We start from the raw sequence: 26,757 nt of genomic DNA on the forward strand, positions 1-26,757 counted from the left end.
CCCTGCCCTCAGCAGTACATTGCTTAGTTTCTATGTTGGTACCTGCAATGACTCTCAATAAGCATCTCATACAGCCCCACTTCAAATACTCCATCTTGCTGTTATTGATGACGATTGTTAAATGCAGTACTCTCACGTCCTGTAAATTAATTGCTGAGTACATTTAATGTAAACAAACAGTATTAAGTTGCACATTTGTTGGAGACTATTTTCAGCTGCAGGCTTGGTGCACTATGGCAAGTATTTGTGGCACCAAAACAATGCATGTAGGATCAACTCAAAATAAACTACAGTGCCCATGTGCATCGTAATGAAGGAACATGTGAGGCTTTGGCTGCACAGAGAACACTTGTTAGCAGGAATGATTAATTGTTGGCGAAGATCTTTTGCCGACAACAAAATAAAAATATAATATAACCAAAAAATATCCTTCAAATGCAGAAAGTACATTAACTGTAAAACACGATACAAGCAAACTATCGTTCTCGCTTTTGACCCTGTAGTGGCTAAAAGCACTGTTAATTGTTAATATGTGGATAGTTAACTTTTAATAAATGCTAAATAAAATGTGTTTTAATCTTTATAAAGCTACAACAAAAAGCTTCATCAAGGTTTAACAATGACATAACAGGTAAGTTAGTCAAACTCAGTATTATTAATGTTTTTATGCAGTTTATAAACAATTTTCTTATAAGTGCTTATAAATGTCTTATATCTAAGAATAAACATTATTATGCTATTATCAACACATGATCTTATTAACACATAATAATGTTAATAAGCATTGCAATGGACGTACAGGCAATACTTGAATTTGATTGGTCAATTATGGAATACTAAGGTCTATTATTTCTGTATAACAGACTGTTGCGATGGATGCAGACTCTGGAGAAGCAATACCATAATTTTAAATTAATAAAGTCATTTTTCAATCAATATTTTGTTACACGTATCACATGGATTTAATATAAAGCATTACCCAAACAGTATTACACACAAAAACACGAGACGTGAATTGCTGCTCTATTTGATTAAAATGCCCCGGTTGGATACAGACCTCATTATAGGGGAAAAGGTCGTCTAACTTGAAAGCGGTGCCAACTCGCCGTCTGACTTGTGGCGGTCTTTCACCTGAAGAGAGGGGATACTCCTTTGGCAGCTTGCCAGTGAGCTCCTGAAAGCACAAAACAACAAGGCTCATAAACACTTAGACGAAGTGAGCGGAAACAACAGAAACCATCAATCTGTCCGGCGCACAGCAACACGCTTTAATAATGCAGCCGAACAAACGTGACTGTTTGGAAAAGACTTATATGAGCCTTCTTGCAGAATACGGTACCAGCGCAGAAGAAGTGTCATACAAAATGATTTCTCACCGCCTCTCTCAGGCAAATCTTCTTCAGTTCTTTTGTTTTCTTGGCCAAAATATCTTGGATCTCCTGCTCTTTTTTTCTCAGCTCGGAGAGTTTCTCTTTCTTCTGTTCTTCACTCATTTCAGAGTCTGCAGAACCTGTGAAAACAATTTTCTGACTATTCTTGCCAACAGAGTGTGCAATATCCTTACACTGAAAAAATTTATTCTTGTCATGAAACTCTTATCAACTCTTCAATTATGATACCTTTACTTTTTAATTCACAAACAACTCAGCATAAGTAAAGTGCATGGCAAATTATGTTTTATGTAAATGCTGATGATTAAACATTTAAAGTCTCAGTTATAAAGTTTGCTATGCTTTTTAAATATAAATATAGACCATTTTATATATGTTTATTTGGTTTGTTTTATTTTTTTTTATTTGTATATCTCATATATAACATCTTACATGGCTGAATAGGTTTATATACAATACTTTAAACATTTTTGTTTCACTCATCAGTTTGATATTACACATACTAAGAATATTCTATGTAGATATACTGTCATATATAGTACTTATAAGTTCCCAAATTATATAAGTTTCATATTACACACATTTACTAAGAATGTTGTATCTAGTTTGAGTGTAAGTGTAAGATAAAACATATAAACATTTAGAAAAATGTATCTGTATCTTTTCTGTATAGGCTCATAGAGACATTTGGGAGCACAACTATGACGTGAAATTATTATTTTTGTAACTTAATACACACTTGCTTCAGGATGATAAGTAATTATAACCAACCTGTAGACACCAGGCTCCCATTGCTGGCTGTTATTAAGTTATTCTTCAGGCCAGCGTCTCCCAGTCTGTTTATTTTTGCTCCTCCGTGCTCTGTGAGATCCATGGCAATTTCCTCCAGACTTTTAGCTGTTCCTAATTTGGCCTAAAAGAATTAAGAGGAAAATGAACAACAGAGTGGATGAAGGACTTGCTATTAAAAGTAAGGTACAAGTGACTGATAACTCCCACTTACTTTGCTCTGCTTTCTGTCCAAGTAGAACTGGTGCTGGCTGATAGCCATGACCCAAATGGTTTTAATCAAAGAATGGCTGGCATACCACGTGTGGATGAGTAGTCCTGTCTGCCCAAAGGTGCGCTTGGTTACGGCTCTCCTGTTACAAGAGACACATGGGAAAAGAAATCAGACGTTGGGATCAAGTTTTTAGCACAATTCCAGTAAAACAACAGTGCTATGAATGATCTCTTTAGATAAATGCTGAAATGTTAAATTTATCCTTTCTAAGTCCCACCCTTTTTTCTCTGTGCTCCAATAACAGTTGATCAAGCTTGATACCTGGCAAAACTTTGGTAAAATTTCTCCTTTCCTGTTTCTTATGCTCTTTTTCTCCTCTTTTAAACTGTGTAGTGCCAAGATCTGTTTTGTTTTTATTACATTTGCTTTGTCAATTGTATTACGCTGCATTCTGCTGTTTATATAATGAAAAACTTAAAAAGTAGAAAACTTGAATCACAAGGAACAATCTCTCCTGCTGCTCACCTGTGTGGATCATTAACTTCTACAGCAAATTTCTTCTCTCGAAAGTACAGGTTTTCCAGCTGTTTCCACTGGTAAAGCTGTGGGCAAAAATGACAAATAACAATTAAGGAAATGGAGTTCATGCTGGGTAACTCACAATCTGAAAGGCAGAGAGACGAACAGCAGCATGAGGCCAGGAATACTGGCTTTAAAATTTTGTCAATTTCTGTCTTAACTCCTGATGAATATTCATGTGTCTGTAATACAATGTCCATGACCATCTTGACTGACATCACATAAACTATTAGGAAAAAAAAAATTAGTAGAGCATGTGTTTAGACTCGCCTGTTTCAACCACAGTCATTAAAAAAAAGCCAGACTGTAACATGAACTGTCATTACAGTCTGGGCAGCCTGGCATGCCAAGTCTGCAATAATGCAGGTGTTAGAGAGCGAGGAACGCCACAAAGGGACGATACACAAAGACTCATCGCTGCCTGTATACGACTCTTTCCATGGCTCATCACGCCGATCCCCATATCACCCAGGTGCTCACTGACAACCAGCCAGATATGAACAATCTATTTGGGTCAGTGACTCACTATGTGTCTGGACGAGATGTGAATGAGACACCATCTTAACACTGCACATGGATGCTTTGAGTATTCTGTATTGCACGGTTAAAATTCAGTAACATGCATGAAGATGCAAACATCCAGTTAGAGCTGCAACGGTTTTTGATTATTATTCAAGTATTAAATGAATCACCAACTATTTCATCAATCATCCACTATTTCATCAATCATTTTGAGTCATTTTTAAAGAGAAAATGTTGTGATTCCAGCTTCTTAAATGTGAATACTGCTGGTTTCTTTACTCCTATTTGACAGTTAACTGAATGTGTTTGGGTTGTTGACAACACAAGACATTTGAAGACATCAGCTTGACATTTTTCAACTTTTTTCTGACATTTTATGGACCAAGTAACTAATCAATTAATCAAGAAAATCATAGATTAATCAATAATGAAAATAATAGTTACAGTTTGTCAATAAATAAGAATAATTTTAAAGAATGATTGATGGTTTTAACTCAACATAAAAGTTAGTAAATGTTAGTAAAAGAACCAAAGCTCTGTCTACTTGCAGTCTTACTCCAAAAGTTGCCAACACAAAGAAGTGTAATATCCAGTCTTACCAGTATAATAGATGTTCACAAGTCCTGTTTCTTAGTTATTAAATCCTCCCTGGCTTTGCTGTCAACACAAACACATACTTTGTTCCTTCTCCTGTCAGCTCCTGACTTGTCTCCTCAGGTATGCTCAGAACACGCATGATAATGCCCCAAATCCAGCCCCTTTCCCTTTGACATCACCAGCTCACTCCCTCTTCTGCTTTCTAAAACACACCGCGCTGTCTGCACACAGCCGGACGCTTGCACAATTTCTGAAACTCAGCAGACGAAGATGGATTGCACCATGTCGAGCGATTACCAGGCTTGAGCAGGAAGACAGTGCCAGTAAATTAATGTGAGTTGTTTTGAACTTCCCACCTGTTCTATAACAGCGCTGCACTGCGTGTCTGCATGTCTGCAGCCAGCAGCACAGACAGGCACATGCTGGAGTCACACAGTGGACAACATAGCTGACAGATCACTCACATGGGTGTTTCTCCTGTCAACTCAAAAGCTAAAACAACAGCAATGAACAAGAAAAGCAGGTTCAATTTGTACAGCATGTGCTATTCTCAAGGACTTTTATACAAACCCCAATTCCCAAAAAAGTTGTCCATATAAAACTAAATAACTAAATAAAAAACAGAATAAAATGTATTAAAAATCATTTTCAACTTGTATTCAATTGAATCCAGTGCAAACACAAGATATTTAGAGTTTGAACTCATATTTTTTATTTTATCGATTTATTTTTTTTTTTTGTTAACATATTCATTATGGACGTTGTTCAAAAGTTCAAAAGTCTGCATCTGTCATGCGATGGGTGTGTTAGTGCCCATGGCATCATGAGTAACTGTCATATCTGTGAAGGCTTCATTAATCCTGAAAGGGACATACAGGTTTTGGATTGACATACGCTGCCATACAGACAATGTCTTTCTCAGGAGCGTCCATGCCTATTTCAGCAAGACAGTGCGAAGACGTGTTCTGCACAAGTTACAACAGCGTGGCTTTCCAGTGAAACAGCGTGGGTACGAGACCGGCCTGCCTGCAGTCCAGACCTGTGTGCCGCTGAAAATGTGTGGTGCATTATAAAGTGCAAAATGCACCAGCAGAGATTCTTGACTTTTGACTTTTGAGCACCTGAAGTTGTGTGTTAAGCAAGAATGGGAAAGAATTTCACTGTCAAAACTTCAAAATTAGTGTTCCAAGTCCCAAAACACTTAATGAGTGTTGTTAAAAGAAAAGGTGGTTGAACACAGTGGTAAACATGCTCCTGTCCCAACTTTTTTGGAACATGTTGCTGGCATCAAATTCATAAATCTAGTACCAGAACTCTCACAGTGTTATAACTCATGCAGAATGCATCTTGGTATTGTCTTGTTGAAATAAGCAGGGATGCCTCTGAAAAAAAAAATACATCTGGATGGCAGCATATGTGGCTCCAAAACCTGTATGTAACTTTCAGTATTAATGGGGCCCTACAGATATGCAAGTTACCCATGATGCCGTGGTCACTAACACACCCCCATAACATCACAGATGCTGGCTTTTGAACTTGTATCAATCTGGATCAATCTTTTACTCTTTAATGCAGAAGATGCAACAGCCATGTTGAGTGTATATTTAAAAAAAATAATGAAGTTAATACATTTGAACATTAAATTATCTTGTCTTTGTATTATATTCAACTAAATATAGGTCAAGAGAGATTTGCAAATCATTGCATTGTGTTTTTATTAAGTTCTTACACAACATTCCAGCTTTTTTTTCGATTTGAGTTTTGTACAAAACTCACCACAGCCTCTTTACAGCAAACTGGCAGAGCTCTCTAGAATGAGATTTAGCTCCAATTTTTCAAGTCTGGCCTCGTCTGTTTCAGCTGAAGCCCAGCCTTTGTTGGAGTGAAATAGATGATGCATGAATTAGAGCTGGTGAATCACCGCACTGTGTGCAACAGCAGCAATCCTTCCTTAAACATGTACTGTGCTGTCACGTCCACAGTCGGATCAGTGAAGGAGAAAAGAAGGAGCCATTTTAGACATGCATCAGCAGGAAATGTTTACCTTTCGGGGTTTTAATTTATCCTGCAGGTCGTACTGGCCAATGCCCTTATAGCTGATTCCAAGCCACCACGGGATCCCTTGCTTATCCTGTGAAGAAAGAGCACAGCTTGATGGTTGACTCAACTGCAAGCGCAACAGCTGTCATTTCCCTTTAATCTCAGCGGAAGACCTACCTTAACTTCATAATAATGCACGCCATACGTGGGCAACGATTCCACTAACGTCAAATACCTAGAACAAAAACAGTTTTTATTTAAACCACCAGCTGCTTTTTTAACATGTGCCTGTGGTTTACCTCGGGAATGTGAAAAGACAGAGCAGGGAATTTGATCTCTGTCCAGTGAGTCAGTGTGATTCACTGGACTGTGAGAGCAGATATTGATTTCTATCAGAAGATGAGAAAAGGAGTGCCAGAGAGAGACGGAGAGGAGGCAGGGCTAATAGAGGTGAAAGCAAGATTAATGAACTTAACACTTTTTAACATTAATTGCCTAATTACTGAAACCAGTTTCAGCAAATACACATTATTTTTTCCAATACTCACTGCACAATGGCCTGTCCTCTGGAGACTCCTTTCAGCTGCTTATAATATTCAATAACTCGATCCTCACTGCAATGTCACATAAAGAGGACACATTTTTACTGATTAAACATATCATATCAAGTCATTCTGCATGGTATATGTATGTGTAGCCCCATGACTGACAAACTGGTTGTCAAAAAGGTTATCAGAAATATAATATGTCAATTGTTAATTAAATATTATCTAGAACACTGTTTGGCGAGCTAGCTTAACTGGTGGCCAAACACACTGAGCACCAGCTTTTTCTGCATAAGCCGAGAACAGCCGTGCTGGCAATAATTTTTTTAATGCCATTATCTTGAGATCACAAGTTAATTACCCCGTTATCTCAAGATAACAAAGCTCATTTTCTTGCGATAACAAGATAATTTATCTGTCTCAGCAGGATCACTGAAGTGCACTCGCCCGTGAAGTTGCAGTCGGGTTCTTTTCCCTAAATGACGACGACTGATCTGAATATTATCTCTAACAAAAAGACACAGTGCAGTTCCTGCCTCTGTTAGACCTTGATTAAGGTGCAGTCTAATGGTTACTCTTTTGAGCTCTTTGGAGCCAAAAAGTGACACTCGTGCCTGATTCATCACACAAAGCACAAGAGAGTAGGCCTACTCAGCTGCTGCACTGACTACTCAGGCCTGCAGTTTTTAAGGTCAAGTCTGCAGGCCTGCATGGTGTGCAAGATATTAGTGTGGGCAAGTTTTCAGGCATTTCCTGTAAGCGTACCAGTATGCAAGTGATGGGTGTTCCTTGAGTACTTTGGTGGGAAGAGTTGGTAGTTTTTTCAATTCAGCTCGAGTGTTTTCATCACTGAAACAGAGAAGAAAAATGGACATGAATCCAAAACCCTAACAAACATCCCCACCCAACCCCAAGACACCAAAATAAAATAAAATAAAACATAATTCTAGAAAAAATATTTAACATTCAATTCTTAAAGTTTTCATATTTTCTGTAATTTAATTATTACCAATGGTTGAATAGACTATACATATTTACTCAAATACTGTCTTTAAGTACAGTTTTGAGGTACTTGTACTTTATTTGAGTATATTAATATTCTACTGAGTTATGCTTCTGCTCCACCACCTCTCAGAAGCAAATACTGAACTTCGATCAGTTTCACTTGAATGATCAATTTATTAAATATGACAAAATATTACAAATGACTGGCCAACAATATATAAAGTAATTAAGAATTATTATCCTCAACAGCCACAACATTGAAATGCTGCTTATGAACCCATGCATTAGTAATATTAATGTAATATTAATAATTGATACAGCATCTGAACTTTTACTTAAGGAAAAGTTTTACCAGTAACAGAGTATTTTTACACTGTGGTGTTGCCACTTTTATTCCAGTACTTGATCTGAATACTTCTCAAACTGCTTTCAGTTACACTCTGTGTAAATTTTCTATTCTATTTTCCACACTGTCAGGACTATAAACCAGCTGCAGCAGTACTATCATTTAGTATCATTTATTTTTATTGACTTACAAGTAAATATACAAGCCATGAGTCTAAAAAGTCTGTAACCAGGATGTAAATGTGTAGTTTTTTTTACTGTAGATTGTAAACTTCCCCCACGTTGCTGAAATTCACCAAAAATCTCAGATAAAATACAGAAAGCATGACTTCTGTGTCCTCAGTGGTATTTACAGCCCCAACAGCTTCCATAGTAAAGAAATGAAAAGATGCCTGTGTTGTTAAACCATCTGACTTCATCAGCTGGTCAAAGCCAGGTGGTCACCTGCACCAGGACCTGCAGTACTCCCTCTGAACACTACATGTATAACATCAAAGCCAAGTTCTGTTCAACATAGATAATAGTTGCTCTCTGCAATGTAAAGGTGTCTCTGTTCTGCTAAACTTGGCCTCTGTCAGCACTGTGAGACTCATTAGCTGCCTGGTGCAAGCTTCTCAGCAGTCTGTGACGAGCCTCACATAACACTGCTATTGATTTTTGTTGTGTGCACTCCGGAGAAACAAGTGACCTATTGAATGTCTATGCTAAAAGCTCACCATTAACTTGTCCTGCTGCTGTTAAATACTTCTTACCATGCTGATAATATGCACTCACCTTGTGTAGTCTCCCTTCGCCTCCTAGAGATAGAGAACACATCTTATCAGACCGCACGCTTTAAAAGCAATTAATGTATGTATATGAGGCTATTAAAAGCACTAACCTGCAGAGCATTTGCAGCTAATTTGAAGACATTCTCACTTTCCACTTCTATAATCTCCTGGGAGGCATAAAACATCAACAGGAAAATAAATAAATAAAGAGGATGCAGAAAATGTGGTCCATGTGGAGAAAGCTCTCAAGATCCAAACATAGAATCTTCTCTCCGTTGCCCTACAGTAACCTCTGCTTATTCTCAAAATGAACCCTTGTGTTTTTTTTTTCTACTTTCTTAGACTGTCTGCTTTACATTCCAGCCAGCAGAGCGAGAAAACTGTGCCCTGCAGCCACTGTCTGCTGAGCTGAGGTGCTGCTACAGGGGTCCAGAGACACTGAATCATCGGGGAGCCGCTGGGAAGAAAACCAACCAGAAGAATCATTTTTCATTGCTTCAAAAACACCAGAAAAACAAGCGAAAACACTTACATTGAAGACAGCAGACTTTGCATTCAGGAAGAATAACTCCACCGTTATGATGTCCTTAAGCTGTGTTATGTTTTCTACATAAAACCTTAAGATAAAAGCAGATATATGCACATCAATTTAAAGGTTAAACAGAAATTTGGATCATTTCAAATCATTTGTATACACTGACATATATTCAAGACAGCCAGAATAGGTATGTACCCTGCACATTTTGTGAGCAGCTAACAGCTGCACTGCACAAAGTAGTGCTCCCTGCTGGAGAGGCTGTGACTTGCATGAGAACATGAATTATTACCTGACCAGGAAGTTGAGGGCGATCGGCCCGGACTTCTTCGAAAAGTCATGTTCAAGAACTCTGCGGTCCATCTGCAACCACTTACGCTGACCACTGCAAAGGCAAAACAGACTGAAGCTTCAGAAAACTGTATTTTGTACACATGCACATAGACTCATGTATGGACATCTGTAAATATTCAGACCACTGAAGAAGAATGAACTCGACAATTTACATACTTGTCATCAAAAAATGCGAGTCCAAAGAATTCCTTCTCTTTGAGGTTGAAGTGGGAGGAAACCAAGTCGAGGAGTTCGTACGACAGCAGCTTAGGCTGTGGGAAAAGATTAAGATTTATGAGGAATCCAACATCATTAGTAAAATTGTTCAAACAATACTCTTGATAAATGTGTCATGGATACTTGAGGAAATCATTTTGTTGTTGCCTCCTTCCCTCCAGGGAGAAGTTAGAGTTCAAGTCAGAGAGCAGACGGTAGTCCTAGAATGAGGATTTAGTGTTGTGTTCAAGGACACTTCAACAGCGCAAATACTAAGGTACTTAACCCAGGTCATTCTGCTGAAGGGTGGTCTTTTGTACCTAACCATATATCTTCAGTTAACCAGCGGAGAGAATATACCTCCCTTCAAACCCAAATTCTGTAATATCAGGGTTTCAACAACTTTCACAAAGTCAAATTCAAGCATTTTCAAGGTGCATTTTCTATTTTTTTCAGTACCTAACAGCTGCTAATACTCAAAATAATAATTTAATTTCTTCATCACATGAAATTAGATGTTACTGTAAACAACCAAAATCATGTTTTGTGATAGAATTCTACAGAATCTTGCTTAAAGCATCACAGTAAATGTATTTTCAAGGATTTCCAAAACCCATAAGAACCCTGTAATACATTCCTACTGAAAACATACCACATTACATTACAGAAATATCTATTATTCTATCTTATTTTTAAGGTAATCTGCAATTGCTGATTCTCTGGCCACTTGGGAAGAGGAAAAATAATCAAACAAATCTTTTAAAATCAGCTGCTACAAGAAACAACAATGCAAGAGCTGTGAGAGTGAACCAAGACAATAAAGAAACTAAAACCATGAGCTAAAAGACGTTCATTCAAAATGAAGGGAACTGCAGAGTCAGATGATATATCTTCATTTCATTTGTTTCTTTTATTACCAGCAACCCTGTTTCACATAATTACACATAGTCAATCAGTCTATTGTTATTATAAAACATATTGATTAGCATTTTGTGGTCTGTTATTTCTATGCTATGCTATGCAGAGCGTTACTATGAAGAACAGACCTGTAGATGTAATTCTGATCATAGACTTTGGAAGAGCAAGAAAAGATCATTTTAAATCAAAATTTGAATTTGAAATTACTACTAAATTATTACTTTTTTTTTTTTGTAAGTAACCATGTAATAAGCGGGATTATCCCTCATTTAAATCAGGAGCATTCATACCTGAACCAGCAGCTCTAGCTTCCTGTCATCCAGCAGCTGCACCTGACACAGTCTGCCCTCAGTCATCTGCAGGGGAAAGAAAAGAGGAAGTTCAGCGCTTGTGACACAGATTGCAACAAACTATTCATCATCACATGGCACAATGAAATCAATAAGGTGCTTTGGTTATTGGTAATGCTTTCACACCTACGGCAGAGCAGCCTTGAAGGCTCACAGTAAAATATTGAGAAATGGTGAAGAAAAGACAGAAACAGCCTTGAGACAAACGGTTAATGTGTTTACAATCGGGAGCCAAACCGAGCAAAGGCCTTGGTGGTAAATGCAGAAGAAAAAAAAAACACTGACGTAGTTAATGACAATAAAACCATTGTCTCTGGGATTTGTTGCCATAGCAACCAAAGGAAGGATTTTGAAGGACCTTTTGAACCTCTCACGTTTAACTTTTACTCTTTCAGTCTCCCAGCTGCTCCAGCATTTGAGTACATTTACTTATACTGTATCTCAGTATTTACTGCTGCTACTCCCCAACATTTCAGTGGGAAATATTGGACTTTTGGTACATTTATTTAATGGCTATAGTTAGTTATTTTGCAGATTAAGATTTTACACAAAAACTTTTACAGATAAAATGACCCAACAATATATATAAAGTAGCTCAAATTAGTGTAGTGTTCAGCAGCTGCATCATTAAAATGCTGTTCAGACATGAATGCAACAGCATTATGCAGAGATACAACATTCACAGGGAGCACTTTTCAGCATTTTGAGCAAATAGTTACACAACATATAAAAACAGGACTTTTATTTGTATTTTACACTGTTGTATTGCTAATTTTCCTTAAGTGAAAGATCTGAATACTTCTTCCAACACAGCTGTGTCTCTCTGTATCTTGCTAATATCATTATTCCAAATCTTTCACCCTGTTCATATTAAACATTTATGCATCAAATTCCAACCAGCAGTAAACCACAAGCTCATATCTGATTCTGACAAAAAAACCCCACATCCATTAAATCCACTTCTCACACGATCAGAAGGAAATTATGTTTCCTTGTGGAAGATCATTTTGACGACAATGCCCATAGAACATCACACAATCGGGCTGACCTACAAAGCACTACAGCTCGCTCAATAAATCAAAATAGCCAGTACAAATGACAGATTGAGGTTGACCAGCTTCACAACAGAACCTGCTCACAAACATCAGATAGATTCAACTGCCTCTTCATCTGACAGAATGAGGCTGATGACAACTTCTAACAGTCGGAGTGAAGCGAGCAGCTGCTGTACCTGGTAAACCTCTCCGGGGAGAGTGCAGGTGTGGATGCATCCCTGACCAGACCTCATCCTTTAGTTTCCTCTTGGATCCGGACCATGAAAGTGTTAGCTCTGGCTGAGCGGCAACAGACGATCGGGATTAACCGGCAGCTTGTGCCATACAGGTTACTGACTGAGCAGCCAGGCCTTGGCTGTGAGCAGCAACGGCTTATTAAACAGTGTGTAGCTGGTTTATGAGAAATCAACAGCTGACTGAATGAGGGCAGGCCGGGTCAGACTCCTGACCACACTTGAGGGTTTACTGCTTCTTAATATGAACAATTGGGGTCAGCCAAGGAGCATAAGTGGTCGATAAAATGTGGTTAATATTGTCTGCTAATACAGTTGAATTTACTGAGACATTTTAGTCACTCAGTGTGCTGTTCAGTGGCTGAATGGTTCTGAATCCAGATATCGGGTTTCTCTTACTTCCTTTTACTGAACATTTTAAGTGAGTGGTGTTATTTGATAATAGAGGAAGGAGCATAGACAGTAGAAGAAGAAGTGGACGGTGCTTCTGGATCTGAAAAGTGAAGCAAATGTGGAAGTGTCTCAAGCCTGCAGTCTTTTTAACAGCCAGCAGGGGGCGACTCCACTGGATGCAAAAAGAAATCTGATTGTGGAGTCTACTTCTCACTTGATGTATGACCTCGATACACAGTTTCTTAATATTTTATGGTCTCACTAGTTTCAAGTCTTCCTTAATACGGCATGATGATAATTTTGTGAATTGTGGTCGTAATAATCAACTCAGATCAAACTGTCAAACTAGACAATATTGATCAAACGTAGATCAATATTCTGTTGCTTAAAATGGTTTTAGAGACATAATTGACCCCTCCTAAGTAATTTTTCTGCTCTGTCCTCCAGTAACAGTTGAGCAAACATAAAGTCATATCTAAATTTAGCTAATGGTTGCAAAAGACTAGCTAACTAGCTACTAAAAGATTGATGTAGATTAGCTAGCTCTAGCTGGCTAGCATTTTACTAACATTAGTGAACTTAAGATGTGAATATATGTTGTTTTTTGAGTTCCGCCAGCATCATTTACAGCATCTTTTGACCATCTTCAAAATTTGGTTTTCTTTTCAACATAGGCTTGCCTAGCACATAGCATATCTATGTACAAGACACGGGACAGGAGAAAGTTGACCGAGGTACCAAGCTTGCTCAGCTTTCACTGGAGTACAGAGCAAAAAAAGGGGCGGGACTTAGAAAGGGTCAGTTTCGTGTATCGTTCAGCTGTAATATGAGAAAGATTATGATCAGGCAGCCGGGTCCTGTCTAGAACAAAACGTGACAAAGCTGTGATTAAATTTAGGTAGGTTCAGGGACAAAAAACACCTGGCTACAATTAGGAAAAGATCATGGTTTGAGTTAAAATTATCACTCTCACGAGATCTTTCACAGATCTGGGGTTCCCTTCTAGACATGACCACACAGCTAACACTGTGTTTCTGGTTTCCAACAGGTCTCCCAGAAACTCAGATCAAAGTAGATCAAAGATAGATCAAAATATAGGTCTGTTATATCTTAAGAGCGTTAGGAGAGGTCATAGTTCTGACTGACTTTTCTTGAGAAATAATGCTGAGGTGTGGTTAAGCAGTGTGTTGTGGGAAGTGACATCACTTTAAGGTGCACGTGCCCTCATCTTCTAGAGAACTTAATGATGTGATGAAGGTCAGGCGTGTGGAAACACACAGCAGCTGAATGACTGAATGAGTACTGAGACCTCCAGCCCTAGGACACACACCAGCTTCACTACCTTCAAGCTCACTTGTCTTTTGGGATCCATCCAACACAACCTGAACTGAACCGAATAAACAAAACGGAGTTCAAGGCTCACGAGAGCAGAAACCAGCGCTGGCAAGGCCTGGGCCATGGGACCCGCTACCCGCCAGCCTGCTACTCGGTACCCCCCCGGCTGTTTCTCCCCTCTTCTTGAAAACCCGTCCAGTTTTCCTCTTTGACACACTCCAGGTTAGGGCTAGTATTAGATACCTGTGAGTAAAATCCCTTGACTTCACTGGTCCATAACACACTACATTGCCTATTTCTTGCTCATAATGTTTTCAGAAACATTTTTGGTGACTGTTTATTTGTGATTCAAGAAACTTTGTGGCCAGGAAGGCCGCCATTATTTCCTGCTGAATGGACGAGCCAAAACCAAGCACCGCCCAAGTCGCAGTACATCACATACCTGCTCCACGCTCTCTTCTATAGTGAACAGACTCTGGTTGCAAAAAACCAAGATGGCGACCCCTGTCATGCCAAACTTTGGTTGGGTGACGTCACAGTGGCTCAGTCCACTAATTTTACTGTCAGTGGTCAGGAGAGATTCCCAGTAAAGTGACTGAAACAACTCAAAGGCTTGCACACACACTCTACTTCTCATTCTTTCCTTTCTCAGATTGCACTAATAAATGATTAAACAAATTGCCCTCGCTACTTCCTGAATGTGCTGGGCGGGGTGAGTCACTCCTTTAAATTACATCATCACCATCTGTATTGTTTTAACGAGCACTTTGTCAATTACAACCTCTGAATAATGTGTCCACAGCCATAAATTCTCTTTCAGGGCCCAAATTAAAAGTGCACACTCAATAAATTCACTTAATTCGGAGTGTGGCTGTTCATGACAATCAGCAGGAGTATTATTGCATTGATTTGAGCTTGATTTAGTTATGACTGCATCATGGTGGGGTCACACAATTTGTCTCTGTAAGAAGCATGACATTACTCCAGGCTGACATGTACAGTAAAGGAACCAGCCACTAGATGGTGCAGCGGGGATTATTAGTTTTCATATGGAGAAAATGGCCTCTTAAACAAGCATCCACCACTGAGGAATTTTCATAAGCAGTTATTAGCTGAGCAGACAGCCGAGAGTCATATTCAGCCGGGATGACTTGTCCTTATGCAATATAGATGAAGTGAGTGGGAGGAGGAGGAGCCATGATTTTTAGGAATCTACGCCATTAATCATCTGAGAGCTATAATCACTACAAGAAGTGCTATTTATAACTGACAGAACAACCCAGCAGCCACCCTGACAGTAACCCAGCAGTTTCTCTGTCACAACACACAGAAGAGACTCTTTATCACCACAGACAAACACTTTTACATTTTACAAGTGAACATAGACCAGTATATACTGTCTAAACACAAAATAACAACTAATACTGCAACTTATGATGATTATTATATCAAAATATTAAAAAATGTTCATCACCACATACTGGAATCTCAAATTGACATCTTCCAATAGCTTGTTTTGTCAGTCCAACAGTCCAAAACACAAAGATATCTCATTTACACTCACATAATACAAAGAAAAGCTGCCAATTCGGACATTGGAGAAGCTAAAACAAGATGGTGTTATTGATTCAAAAGTGAGTTAAAGGGATAGTTCACCCCACAATCAAAAATATATATTTTTCACTCTCTTTTTATCTAGATTCTTTTGGTGTAAGCTGCTCAGTTTTGGAGCCACACTGGCTATAGAGATCTTCACCTTCTCTCGAATATAATGGAACTAAATGGCACCAAAAACATATATTTGAAAAACTCTACAGCAACGTCTCTTTCCAGAAATCCACAGACCTTGTTGTGAGGAGTTCATGTTGGAACTTTTTTCTTCACGACTGAACTACACCCGCCAACCATTTCACTGTGCAGAGCAAAGCGTGCATCTACTCAGGGATAAGGGAATCGATTCTTAGACGCATTGCGATTCTCTCTTGAAAGATTATGAATCAATGCAGAAAAGTCAATATTCGGAAATCTGAAACCCGACCCGAAGTCCCGACACAAATGAATTCTTGAGTTGTAGCCAAAAACATGTTTTGTGAGGTGACCCTTGCCCAACAAATTCATCTCTGAGTCCAGATGGATGTTTGTACCAAATTTAAAGAAATGGGACAAAGAATAGAATGGAAAAATGAATGAATGGACAGATGGACAAATGGACAGATGGACAGACGAGCAGAAAACCCAAAAACATAATGCTTCCAGCCACGGCTGTTGCCGGAGCAGAGGCATAAAAAACACATTCAATACTAATTTGACATCTTCCAATGGATGTCTAGTTTATAATCACATAAGACAAAGAAAAGCTGCCAGTCCTCACATTCAAAAAGCAAAAATCAGAAAATATTTGATATTCTTGAAAGGTGACTATACAATGAATTATCAAAAATCCATTTCCATTGACAAATCATTAAAGCATTACAAACAACTGATGATAATGATTTAAATCTTCATTTGTCTTCCTATAGTGTTCCTGTATCCGTCACAGTGCAGCAGACAGCGCTGCTTAGTCAACCAAACACAACCTATTCAACCTCAATAAAAGGCCGGCCTTGGACCCTGTGGGGTTAAGAGAAGCATTGAACCTCTATGTAAAAGAGACACGGAGGGAAGAGATGAAAGAACTGTCAGTCTTTGTGTTCGTCTCTCCAGAGACTGGACAGGCGCTGGTTGAGTATTGCGCCGCAGGGTGCAGGTTTGGCTCTAGTCTGGAGCCTGAGGTTGGCATATAGACAGCTTGTTATAGTGTGCAACAGTGAAACATCCCAGTGGAGACGACGCAGGTTGGAGATGGTGCAGATGTGGCCTCCTTCACAAAGAAACAAAGAATAACCATGAATGTAGAGGTGAAAATTAAGCGGGCATGATAAACATCGGGGTTGATAAATTATCACCTGCTAATGGGAAATTTATATTATCACTTATTATACTGATAAAACGCAAAATTCTCCCATAAAAGGTATATGGGGAAAAGTATATTTGTGATTTTTTTCAGTGTACTTTACTAGAAAAAAGGACATTTTAAGTCAGAATTGTGCAGAAGCTTGATGCATGCAGTGGCAATATAAATCTATTTTTCTGAAATAATGAGATTATTTTTCATGCAGCAAAAAAAAAATTGGCTTTGTTTTTCTGAATTTATGAGAATGTTTTTACTGTAAAAGAAACTGTCTGTGTTTCTCTGGAAAAAAAAAACAAAGCTGATTTTTTTAAGCATGAAAAATTATCTCATTAATTCAGAAAAAAGAGCAGATTTTTTATTTACATGAAAAATTACCTCATAAATTCAAAAAACAGAGCTTTTTTTCTCAGCTGAATGCAATAAACTGCTGTAGAACTGTTCTTTGTTTTAGTTGTCACAGTTAGATTTGGTTTGGTCACAGCTGTGGAATATTAAATCATCCAGCTTTGCTCACTGCATCTTAACGTTTCTTACCTTCAGGTGAACATTAACTACAGGTTACATGAACTTCTTTTTTAACAACTGAAAGTGAAATTATTGGTTATCCTATCAGAATTGGCCAAGAAAAGCGGGCAATTATTGGTTATTAGTATCAGCTGAAAAAAAATCCATATCATGCATCCCTAGTGTAAATCCTTTTGGTGATGAGCAGCTGTTAAACAACAAAACATGAAAAATTAACATTTTATAATCGCAAGTTTGAAAAATAACGCCATATCAAGCTTAAAAGTTATACAATGAGCTCCTGTAACAGTAGAGTTTCTCTGTCTCCTGAGTAAACTAGCTGTCAGTGTTTAGTACGTCACGCTGGTTAAATGTCATGTCCAGACTGCAGCTCGTCTTATCTCAGTTTCCCGTTTTCATGCATTATTGATGAAGGCTGGTATCACACACGAGTCGGTGTCTGCTGTCTGTGCTCACATGTTCTTTTGAAGGCGCCCACTGCAATCGGACGAAGACGGAAATTATCAGAGTTTGCACATTCCCACACTATTTTAGTTTACATGTGAGAGGAGCTGTGCAGAAAACTCAACAACAAAGTGTCTGGTGAGTGGATTCGCACCATAAAGACAAGGAGGAGCCAAGGAGAAATCCAAATAAAATCTTCCTGTGAATTCAAACAGACTCCCTAACAGGATGTCACATCCGATGCACTGGTGGTGAAGGGAAACACACTAAGTTCTGTGTTTTGAGTTCATGAGATTTTTGCAGTTCCTCCTTCACGTTATAACAAATGTAAAATGAGAGAAAATGCACTGATGAAACTGATCTCTGATACCTGACCCTGATGGGTAACACAGACCTGCACGATTACTGTAAGAATGACTTCATTTTTTGAAACTCAAATCCATCTGTCATCAAACACTCCTCAGACCAATCCTGAGCTCGGAAAAGTAGCTTTTGGATTTTTTTGGCCCAATTAAAGTGAATGAATGGCGAGAGGTATTGAAACTAGACAGGTATTTGTCAGTAGATCCTCTTAAGTGTCTTTACTAGATGATAAGGTTGTTGTACAGTGTTCCTGCTTAGGCTGATTGTAGACATGGTTTATATTTATTATTTTTAATTGATTTTTTCCTCCAGTTTATAGCTTTTATTGTTGCTATTTATAATTTTTGGCACACTTGTTGCAATTGTTATGATTATTGTTATTTGTTATTTTCCTTTTTCATCATTTTTACTGTTTTCATTGCTGTTTCATGTCTGTTAGGTATTTTCCTAATTTCACTTTTTCATCATTTTACTGTAATTATTGATGTTGTTGTTATCTTACATTATATATCCTTTTAGCCTGTATGAATATGAAGGCAACTTTCTCTAAATAAACACTGGCTGATGAAATATGTCATTGTCACATAGAGCTACGATGATTGATCATTTAACTGATTAGATGTCAACTAATGAATTAATTGCAAAATATTTCAATAATCGATCAATCCATTTGATTTTTTGAGATAAGAAAGTCAAAATTGTCTGACTAAAACTTCTTAAATGTGAATAGTTTCTGGTTTATTTAGTCGTTTATGATGGTAAACTGAATATCTTTGAGTTGTGCACAAAACAAGACATTTGAGACCATCATCTTGGGCTGTGGGAAACACTGATCCACATTTTATTCACCCTTTCTGACATTTTATAGACCGAACAACTAATCGATTAATGGAGAAAGTTGCCAACAGATTAATCGACGATGGAAATAATCATTTGTTGCAGCCCTACTGTCATATCATCATTTGTTTTCAGTCTCACATTATGGCAAGAAAGTCTTAGCTCTCCTAATAAAATCCCACTGACAGGAGATTTAATTAATGGACCAGAGTGTTGGCAGCGCAAAAATAATAAATAAAACACCAAAAGCAAAACTACTCTGAGTACACAGCAAGAGGCCGCGGTTAGAGAGTCTGTGGGCTGAAGGATAAAACAGCGGATTATCTCGACCCTCATCTGATATCTCATCATGACTCATGTTGTCGGCGGTCAGAAGGTATCCGTCTAGCGTCGTCTCCCAAAGAGAGCCAGTCTGGCTGTTTGTGATATCCGGAAAAACTCATGAACACAATGAGGCCCAGGATATTAAGGAAAAATTAGAACCTGTAAGAAGTATTAATTTTGTGCTTATAACACAATACGTCTGTGATAGCTAGAACAAGGGTCGGGCTGCATCACAGACCGAGGAGTGATTCATGTGAATGATGTCATCATGCAGTGCAAGTTCCTGTTCCCATCCCGAAAAGGACGTCCACAGAGGCAGCAGGACATTATGATATATTTTCTCCTACAACTGCAAGCAGCAGCATGGACCTCAATATTTTATTAGCAGTCAGAGTGACCGTAGTGGTCAAATCTGCTTCTATCAGCCTCTGTACGATTGTAATGCTAGCAGTGCAAAAGCAAAATAAGTAGACAGGTTCGAGTAAGCATTAGTGATATTTTCATATTAGGTCAAATTAAAGTTTCCATCAGCATGTGTTTTCTTCAGACTGCACAGTGCTTGGATTCATCTGCTGTCGTAAGAACTGACCTTGAGTGATTGTGACTGTGTTAAAATGAAAAAAAAAAGCTACATAATCAAAGAAAGTCTTTGCATTTTCTTGTATGCTGCTAAAATACGACTTTTAAACACTCCAGTGTCTGTTAAGTCCAAAACTGTAATGAGAAATTATAAATGTTGATTTGACCCAGATCAAACACTGAAACAAAGCTGTTGTTTTTAGTTTTTAAGTTTTGTAATAAACATGACTAAAAGTTTACAGCCATGCTAGTGGGTTTGTGAAGACACAGCTGTGCTTACAGCTAAATGCTAACACCAGAATGCAGTCACATTCACAGTCACACAGAATCACAGTGATAATGCTAACATATTGGTATGCACATGTGCAGAATGCAGCAGGCACCTGGCCTGGACGGGGTAATGGAAACAGTTAGAGAAAAGGTTTAAAAATCACCAACTTCATCCTGAAGGGACCATGAATGACTGTGCAAACTTTTGCATCAATCCATCTATTCGTTGTTGTTGAGACACTTTAGTCTTTGACCAAAAGTTTTAATCTAAACAGTTTACTTAAATAAATTACACCTACACAAGATCAATTTGAATGGGTATGAATCTGTTTTATCTTGTACACTTTCTTGAATGACAATGACAGAGGCCAAAGCTTTAAAAAAATATTGAGACTCCCTAAAACTTAAGGGTCCATTTTCACCCAATGCAAAAGTGCCAAATACAGTACTGATAATTTTGTACTAACTAATGTCGGGTTATAAAGTTTGTTCCCACTTTGGCCCTGGAGGACAGGCATTACATTATATCAATATTATGGCAGTCGATTTGAAATGAAAAATGCCTTTTTATACCTTTTAGATCACATCCCCTGCCACAGTGCACCTATTTAATGATACAAAAAAGAAGCAATTTCTTTGTATTCTGTCTATCAAAATCCAATCACGTTTTCTTCCTTCCATCAATCAATCAATCTTCAACACTCATTTTTTAATGGTCAAATCACGCTCCTCATCACGCCCAACCTGCCTATCCTATTTCACTTGGCTAGAAACTCTAAAAAAAATGCCCTTTACTCTACAGGTACAAGAGTTAGATGTCATCCAATGAGGCCATTCATGTCTTGGGGAATATGAATGAGATCACTCAGCAAATTTCTTAACAGCACAGCCTTTATAGGTACATATTACATGAGGATGTAACATCCAGTACGCTGGTGGTTCTGTGTTTTGAGTACATGACATTTTACGGTTCCTCTGTCATGTTATGACAATGTGCAATGAACCAACGCTTGCAGGAAATTATAAGATTAAAATCACTGAATTTATATGTGGAAAAGTCACGGTGAGTTGTCCGTATTGACTCTATGTCATGCTTTCCCCAAGACAACAGTGTAGAAAAACACAGATCTCAACATTATTGATCAATTTAAAGTATGTACACCACAAAGCTCAGGGCATATTTTAATATAATGGGGATGATTTTAAAATGACCGGTTCTCCCGGGTGCCATAGTGAAATGAAGAACAGATGCTACGGGGTCTAGAGGGTTAACAGCACAGCCTTTATAGTTTCATGTTATGTGTGTAAGCAAATAGAGAGTAGTAAAGCAAATAAGTGTAAAGTATGACCTTATTGTATTGCTAGAGTAGCTGTAGGTCAGCAGGTCAATGAAACAATTGTGAATCATGACTGAATATTTACACTTAACTTGAGTTAAAACAAAATGATCTAACATGTAGCAGGTACCTTTTTTCCAGATCAGTCCATAAAGGCAGATTGATCCTGAGGCAAATTTGCAAAACTCTCCATTTTTTATTGATCAGAGTTCTTACAGATCAACATACTCAGGTTGCAGATATCTTAAAAGCCCCCAAACTGTCTGAATGCAGCATCTCGGCGCAGAATTGAAACACCTTGAGAACACACAACAGGCCATAAGACTGATTCAAACAGTCAGACTAGTCTGCCAGCAGCAAGCTTTTGCAATTATCGAGAGCTTTGCCACCAGTTGCCCTCATTCTCCGGGTTTCACAGCTGTCGTCGCTGGCATTCCTGATATCACAAACTGCAGAGTTTTTCATTACAGAAAACTGCAGTGACTTTCTGCAGAGCTCAGGGACGAGGCACTGAGGCACGAACGTGAATGGGTGGAGAAAATGGAACATGACCAAATTACATGATCTGGACCAAGAAGCAGAGAGTCTGCAGCCCAGTGAAAACCATCACACCAGAGCAATATTGACAGATATATAATCAAGTCATATTTACTGTCTTTTCCCAAACTAAAAGCACATGTATAGGATAATTATTGTGTCGAAACTGGATTAATATTAGCAGTTTTGATTTTTAGGACAACTGCATGTGAGAAACACAAAGTTCTAACCCTGAATCACCTCACCTACCAGCCTGTTCCGCTTCAGTGATGCTGCTCAGCTTTCACCTTATTATACATATCAGATTTATTCCGTGTGTGCTAAGTGTATGAATACAAGATTACTTGCCTGTCCAAAAATAGATCTCACTCCCTCTCTGTCTTTAGCACATTTCTCAGAAAGTCTCGGGAGGCTTTGATTCCTAAATGGATGGATGCCAGCTGAGTACTGAGACATTTCTCAGCAGCATCAAACATAGAAAGAGGAAGAGGAGTGTCTCAAAGTGACAAACAAATGAGTAAAACATCTAAGTGTGTGCTGAGCTTTGACTGATCAGGTTTAAAGGGATAGTATGGATTATTTGGGGTTGCATGAGGCACGTATAGATAGTCAATGCACTGTTGTAGTTTGGAGAAGAAGAGAGGAGTAAGCTAAGCCATGCACAGCTGTGGATGTTGTCAGCAACAGAAGCTATTTTAGGCACTTAAAAAAGATCCACCTAATAAAAATCAATGTCAAATTTAAGTGTAGACTATATCTGGAATATTTCCAGTGTGTTACTTTGTTGTCAGTCAACCGTTTCCAACAGGAAACTGCCATTATATAAGCCAAATATCGCTCACTCTGATCCAACCAAACTCCACAGGCAAAATCAGTAATTTAACCTTACAGAACAGAGGAGTTGCTGGTCTACCACTGCCTCAATCTGACACTTTCTTTGTGGTATTGCGTGACTTTGGTGAATCCAAACTATCCCTCTAGAACACTGAAGTCACAGAACAACACAAACAAACTAACAGATTAAGCCACAGATAGACCAGCAACTCCTGTGTTCTGTGAGGTAAAATTACTGATTTTGCTTATGGAGTTTGGTTAATTTGGAGAGAGCCATATTCAGCTTATATAATGGCTGTTTGCTGTCAGAAAAGGCTGTCTGACAGCAAAGTAAAGTGATGAAAACGCTCTAAACAAAGTGTACAGATGAGATTATATTGATTTTTGTGGGTGGATCTTTTTAAAGTGACTAAAATACCTTTTGTTGCCTGCCCTGTCCACAGCAGTTTATTGCTTAGCTTTGTGCTGGTGCTCCTCTCTGCTTCTGCAAACAGGAGGCATGCCTACATCATATAATCTGAACTACGCCTTTAATGTACTGAAGGAGTTAACAGACTTTAGTGACCCTTTGCCCTTTAAAAGGGTCAGAAATGTCCTCACAGAGTTGACTGGTGTGATAGATGACACAGGACATCCTCTCCAACAAAATAGGAAGAGCGACAAAGTTTCACACTGGACACGTGTGTCATACAGACACAGCCATCACAACAACAATTCCTGTTTACACACTTTAAATACACTCAAATATGCGTTTCTTCCTTCAGCATTAAGATAACAGCAGCGGGTCAGAGTCAGCCATCACAGGGCTCAACCTTGTTTTTACCGCTAGAGTATAAATAGAGATCCAGAAACAGCCAGGACAATACATTTAAAAGAGGAAAGAAAATGTAGGCTCAGAAGGAGGATACCTTGGCCTACCTGCACAAAATCTATAACAACTACACTGTAAAAACTGACTGATTTATTTTAACTTTAAGTGTCCAGGCTGCCATAAAATTCAAGTTGAATCAACGTGAAACAAGTTGAGCTGATTAATTATAATGATTCAAAATATTTTTTTTCTCATCAAATAAACTAAAATTAAGAAATCATATTTGAAGTATTTTTATTATTGTGATAACAATCAACCATGACTTATCTTAATGTGTATTAGAGACACACCACAAGTTTTCGTCATATGTTTTTTTTAAACTATAAAAAACAAATGATTTCTGGAGAGTTTTAAAGCTATAATATGTAACATTTCTGCATTAAAAAAATCTAAAACCACTAGATATATGTTACATATTTTATTGAGCTTTGTAATTTAATTATGTCAGATGTTTCCAGCTGTTTCTAGCTAGTCCTTCTAACTTCTGAGAAAAAATACACAACATGATTACAACTTTAATATCACTTTGTTTGTGAACATGATTTCTGGATGAGTTGTCAGACAGGTTTTCATCAGTTATGGTGGTTGTTTGACAATGAAGACAACAACTCCCATGATTCCACACCACTTCACGATGTCATCAAACCATGTCTTCTGTTACTGTTTTAATATGAAAGGCCCCTAGCAGCAGGACTTACATAGGGTACATTTAACTCTCTCAGTGAAGCATGCTGGGAAGTCAGCTAATATGCTGGTTATTTTTTCTTTAGAATGTTAATTTAATGAGTTGATTGAACTTTGTACAGAACTTTTATTCAACTCATCATTTCAAGTCAAAAGACTTCAAGTTAGAAGAACTTTGAAAGTAGAAAGTTTATATTTAATTAGCTTGAACAAATAAAAGTTGTATAGTTACTTCAAGTTAAATGTACAATATGTGGATTCTGCTGCCACAAGTCTCTCACATTAAAACAATAACAAAAGACGAAGTTTGATGACGTGAAGTAGCATGGGATCATGGGAGTTGTTGTCTTTATTTTTAAATAAACACAATTGCAGATGAAAACCTACCATGCCTCAGAAATCATGTTCATGGACAAGGCGATTTTTAAGTTTTATTCACATTATATTTAGTCACACCAACTTCCTCACTCTCTGACATATCTGATGTATCCTGCGTTTTCACGGAAGCTATAGCAATTAGCTAGCAATGGCTAGCAGGAAACGCACCTTGAATAAATTACAGATTTCTCTGGTGTTGAACATTTTTGGAAACATTTGGTATAATTTAAGAACAGAACTCAACAAAAATATAACAAAACTGGCGTTTTTATATATTTTATTGTGGAATGCTACATATTATAGCCTTAATTTAATGAGTTGATTGAACTCATTTCAAGTCAGAAGACTTCAAGTTAGAAGAACATGAATGAACATAAATACTAGAAATGTATGTTTAATTAACTCGGATAAATTAAACTTGCATACTTAGATTAAGTTAATGAGGAGGGATTAGTTAGTTCCATTTAATTCCTGTATATTTTTTTTACAGTGCAGTGTCCTTGTAAAACATGACTAAAAATGCTTTTCCTCATCAATGGTCACCATAATCACAAATCATATACACTTCTAAATAGAAAATACTATTCGTGCACACACACACACAAAAATACACAATGAGAATGTCCAGTGATAAAGCAGTGATTTTGACTGACAGGATTCACAGTGCTGCAAAAGGGTAAAATGATGATTCATCCAGCATTTTTAATATTCACCAAGTCACACTACCTGAATCAATTTATTACACACCCTGCATCTTCATATTAGATTACACCAGGCCGTTCAAACATCTTATAAACTACTTTTTAATAACACCATCTCTTATCTAACACGATCAGCAGTTATTGTCCACGGGCTCCTGTAATGAGACAAGCCCTTCTCAGGGCCAGTTTCCACTGCTGAGGGAGAACAATGAATGTGCTACTGAGGGCTACTGTACTGTACATGGGTGGTTTCCACCTGAGCCCCTCATTGACGAGACAGATGTGTCAAATAAAAGCACACTGCTCCTGCTTTTACTGTCACTGCAGAGAGCCAAACCCATGCTGCTGCTGCTGCTGCTGCTGCCGCCGCCGCCGGTGTGATTTTCATTGATGCTCTCAGCCCGGTTCACATGCGTCCATGACTACTTTTGTCTCCTCACAGCTCAGCTCAGAGGCGGGTTGAATCAGCTCCATCACATCATATATATCGCCTTACCTTTGCACTCCTTGTATCCCGCGTAGCTATCGATAAGGAAAAGCCTCTCCTGCATATTGATCATCCCCGTTCAGCTGTATCCCCGGCTGTTTTTGCCAGGGAGGGGAGCCGCCGTGCAGCCGCGGTCCATGTTCATCCTCTCCGGTACTACTGTAGCGCACACACTCGCCTCGTATTGAGCCACACTCACCACGCCTTCACCCGCCGCCGGCTATTATGTGAACATCCCCTCCCTTCCTCCCTCCATCCCTCCTCCCTCTCATCCAGCAGCTGCCGGCCGGCCTCGTTCACACTGAATCCCCATAATAATGAAGTGAGATAGCCTGGAGGCTGCATGTGTGTGTGTGTGCTGCAGCCCTTTAAAGATGAGATTATATTAAATTTTAGATATTATACATGCACATTATTTTATACAACCTGATTTCTTATGGGGAAAGTATTTGTTGTACTCTGATCAAT

At 38.4% G+C, this 26,757-nt stretch overlaps 1 protein-coding gene across 2 annotated transcripts in view; it reads right to left on the bottom strand.

The window, feature by feature from the left end:
• frmd4bb (FERM domain containing 4Bb) overlaps positions 1 to 26,478 on the bottom strand; it is a 36,674-nt gene extending 10,196 nt beyond the window's left edge. Inside the window, exons 1-16 of one of the 2 annotated variants that reach the window (XM_084720588.1) lie at positions 26,299 to 26,478; positions 11,090 to 11,155; positions 9,843 to 9,937; positions 9,625 to 9,717; positions 9,330 to 9,414; positions 8,908 to 8,964; positions 8,802 to 8,824; positions 7,443 to 7,526; positions 6,681 to 6,746; positions 6,310 to 6,367; positions 6,137 to 6,223; positions 2,920 to 2,996; positions 2,395 to 2,533; positions 2,163 to 2,304; positions 1,377 to 1,510; positions 1,058 to 1,174 (exon numbers count right to left, since the gene is read on the bottom strand). In XM_084720588.1, coding sequence (XP_084576714.1) covers positions 1,058 to 1,174; positions 1,377 to 1,510; positions 2,163 to 2,304; positions 2,395 to 2,533; positions 2,920 to 2,996; positions 6,137 to 6,223; positions 6,310 to 6,367; positions 6,681 to 6,746; positions 7,443 to 7,526; positions 8,802 to 8,824; positions 8,908 to 8,964; positions 9,330 to 9,414; positions 9,625 to 9,717; positions 9,843 to 9,937; positions 11,090 to 11,155 — 1,323 coding nt within the window. In that variant the 5' untranslated portion in view covers positions 26,299 to 26,478. Of the gene's footprint in view, positions 1 to 1,057; positions 1,175 to 1,376; positions 1,511 to 2,162; positions 2,305 to 2,394; positions 2,534 to 2,919; positions 2,997 to 6,136; positions 6,224 to 6,309; positions 6,368 to 6,680; positions 6,747 to 7,442; positions 7,527 to 8,801; positions 8,825 to 8,907; positions 9,116 to 9,329; positions 9,415 to 9,624; positions 9,718 to 9,842; positions 9,938 to 11,089; positions 11,156 to 26,298 lie in introns of those variants that run through there. The other variant, XM_084720587.1, reaches the window with a different exon arrangement.
• Positions 26,479 to 26,757: the final 279 nt, after the last annotated feature.

This window comes from Lutjanus erythropterus, chromosome 6, assembly GCF_056507025.1.
Source record: "Lutjanus erythropterus isolate fLutEry1 chromosome 6, fLutEry1.hap2, whole genome shotgun sequence".
NCBI lineage: Eukaryota > Metazoa > Chordata > Actinopteri > Lutjaniformes > Lutjanidae > Lutjanus > Lutjanus erythropterus.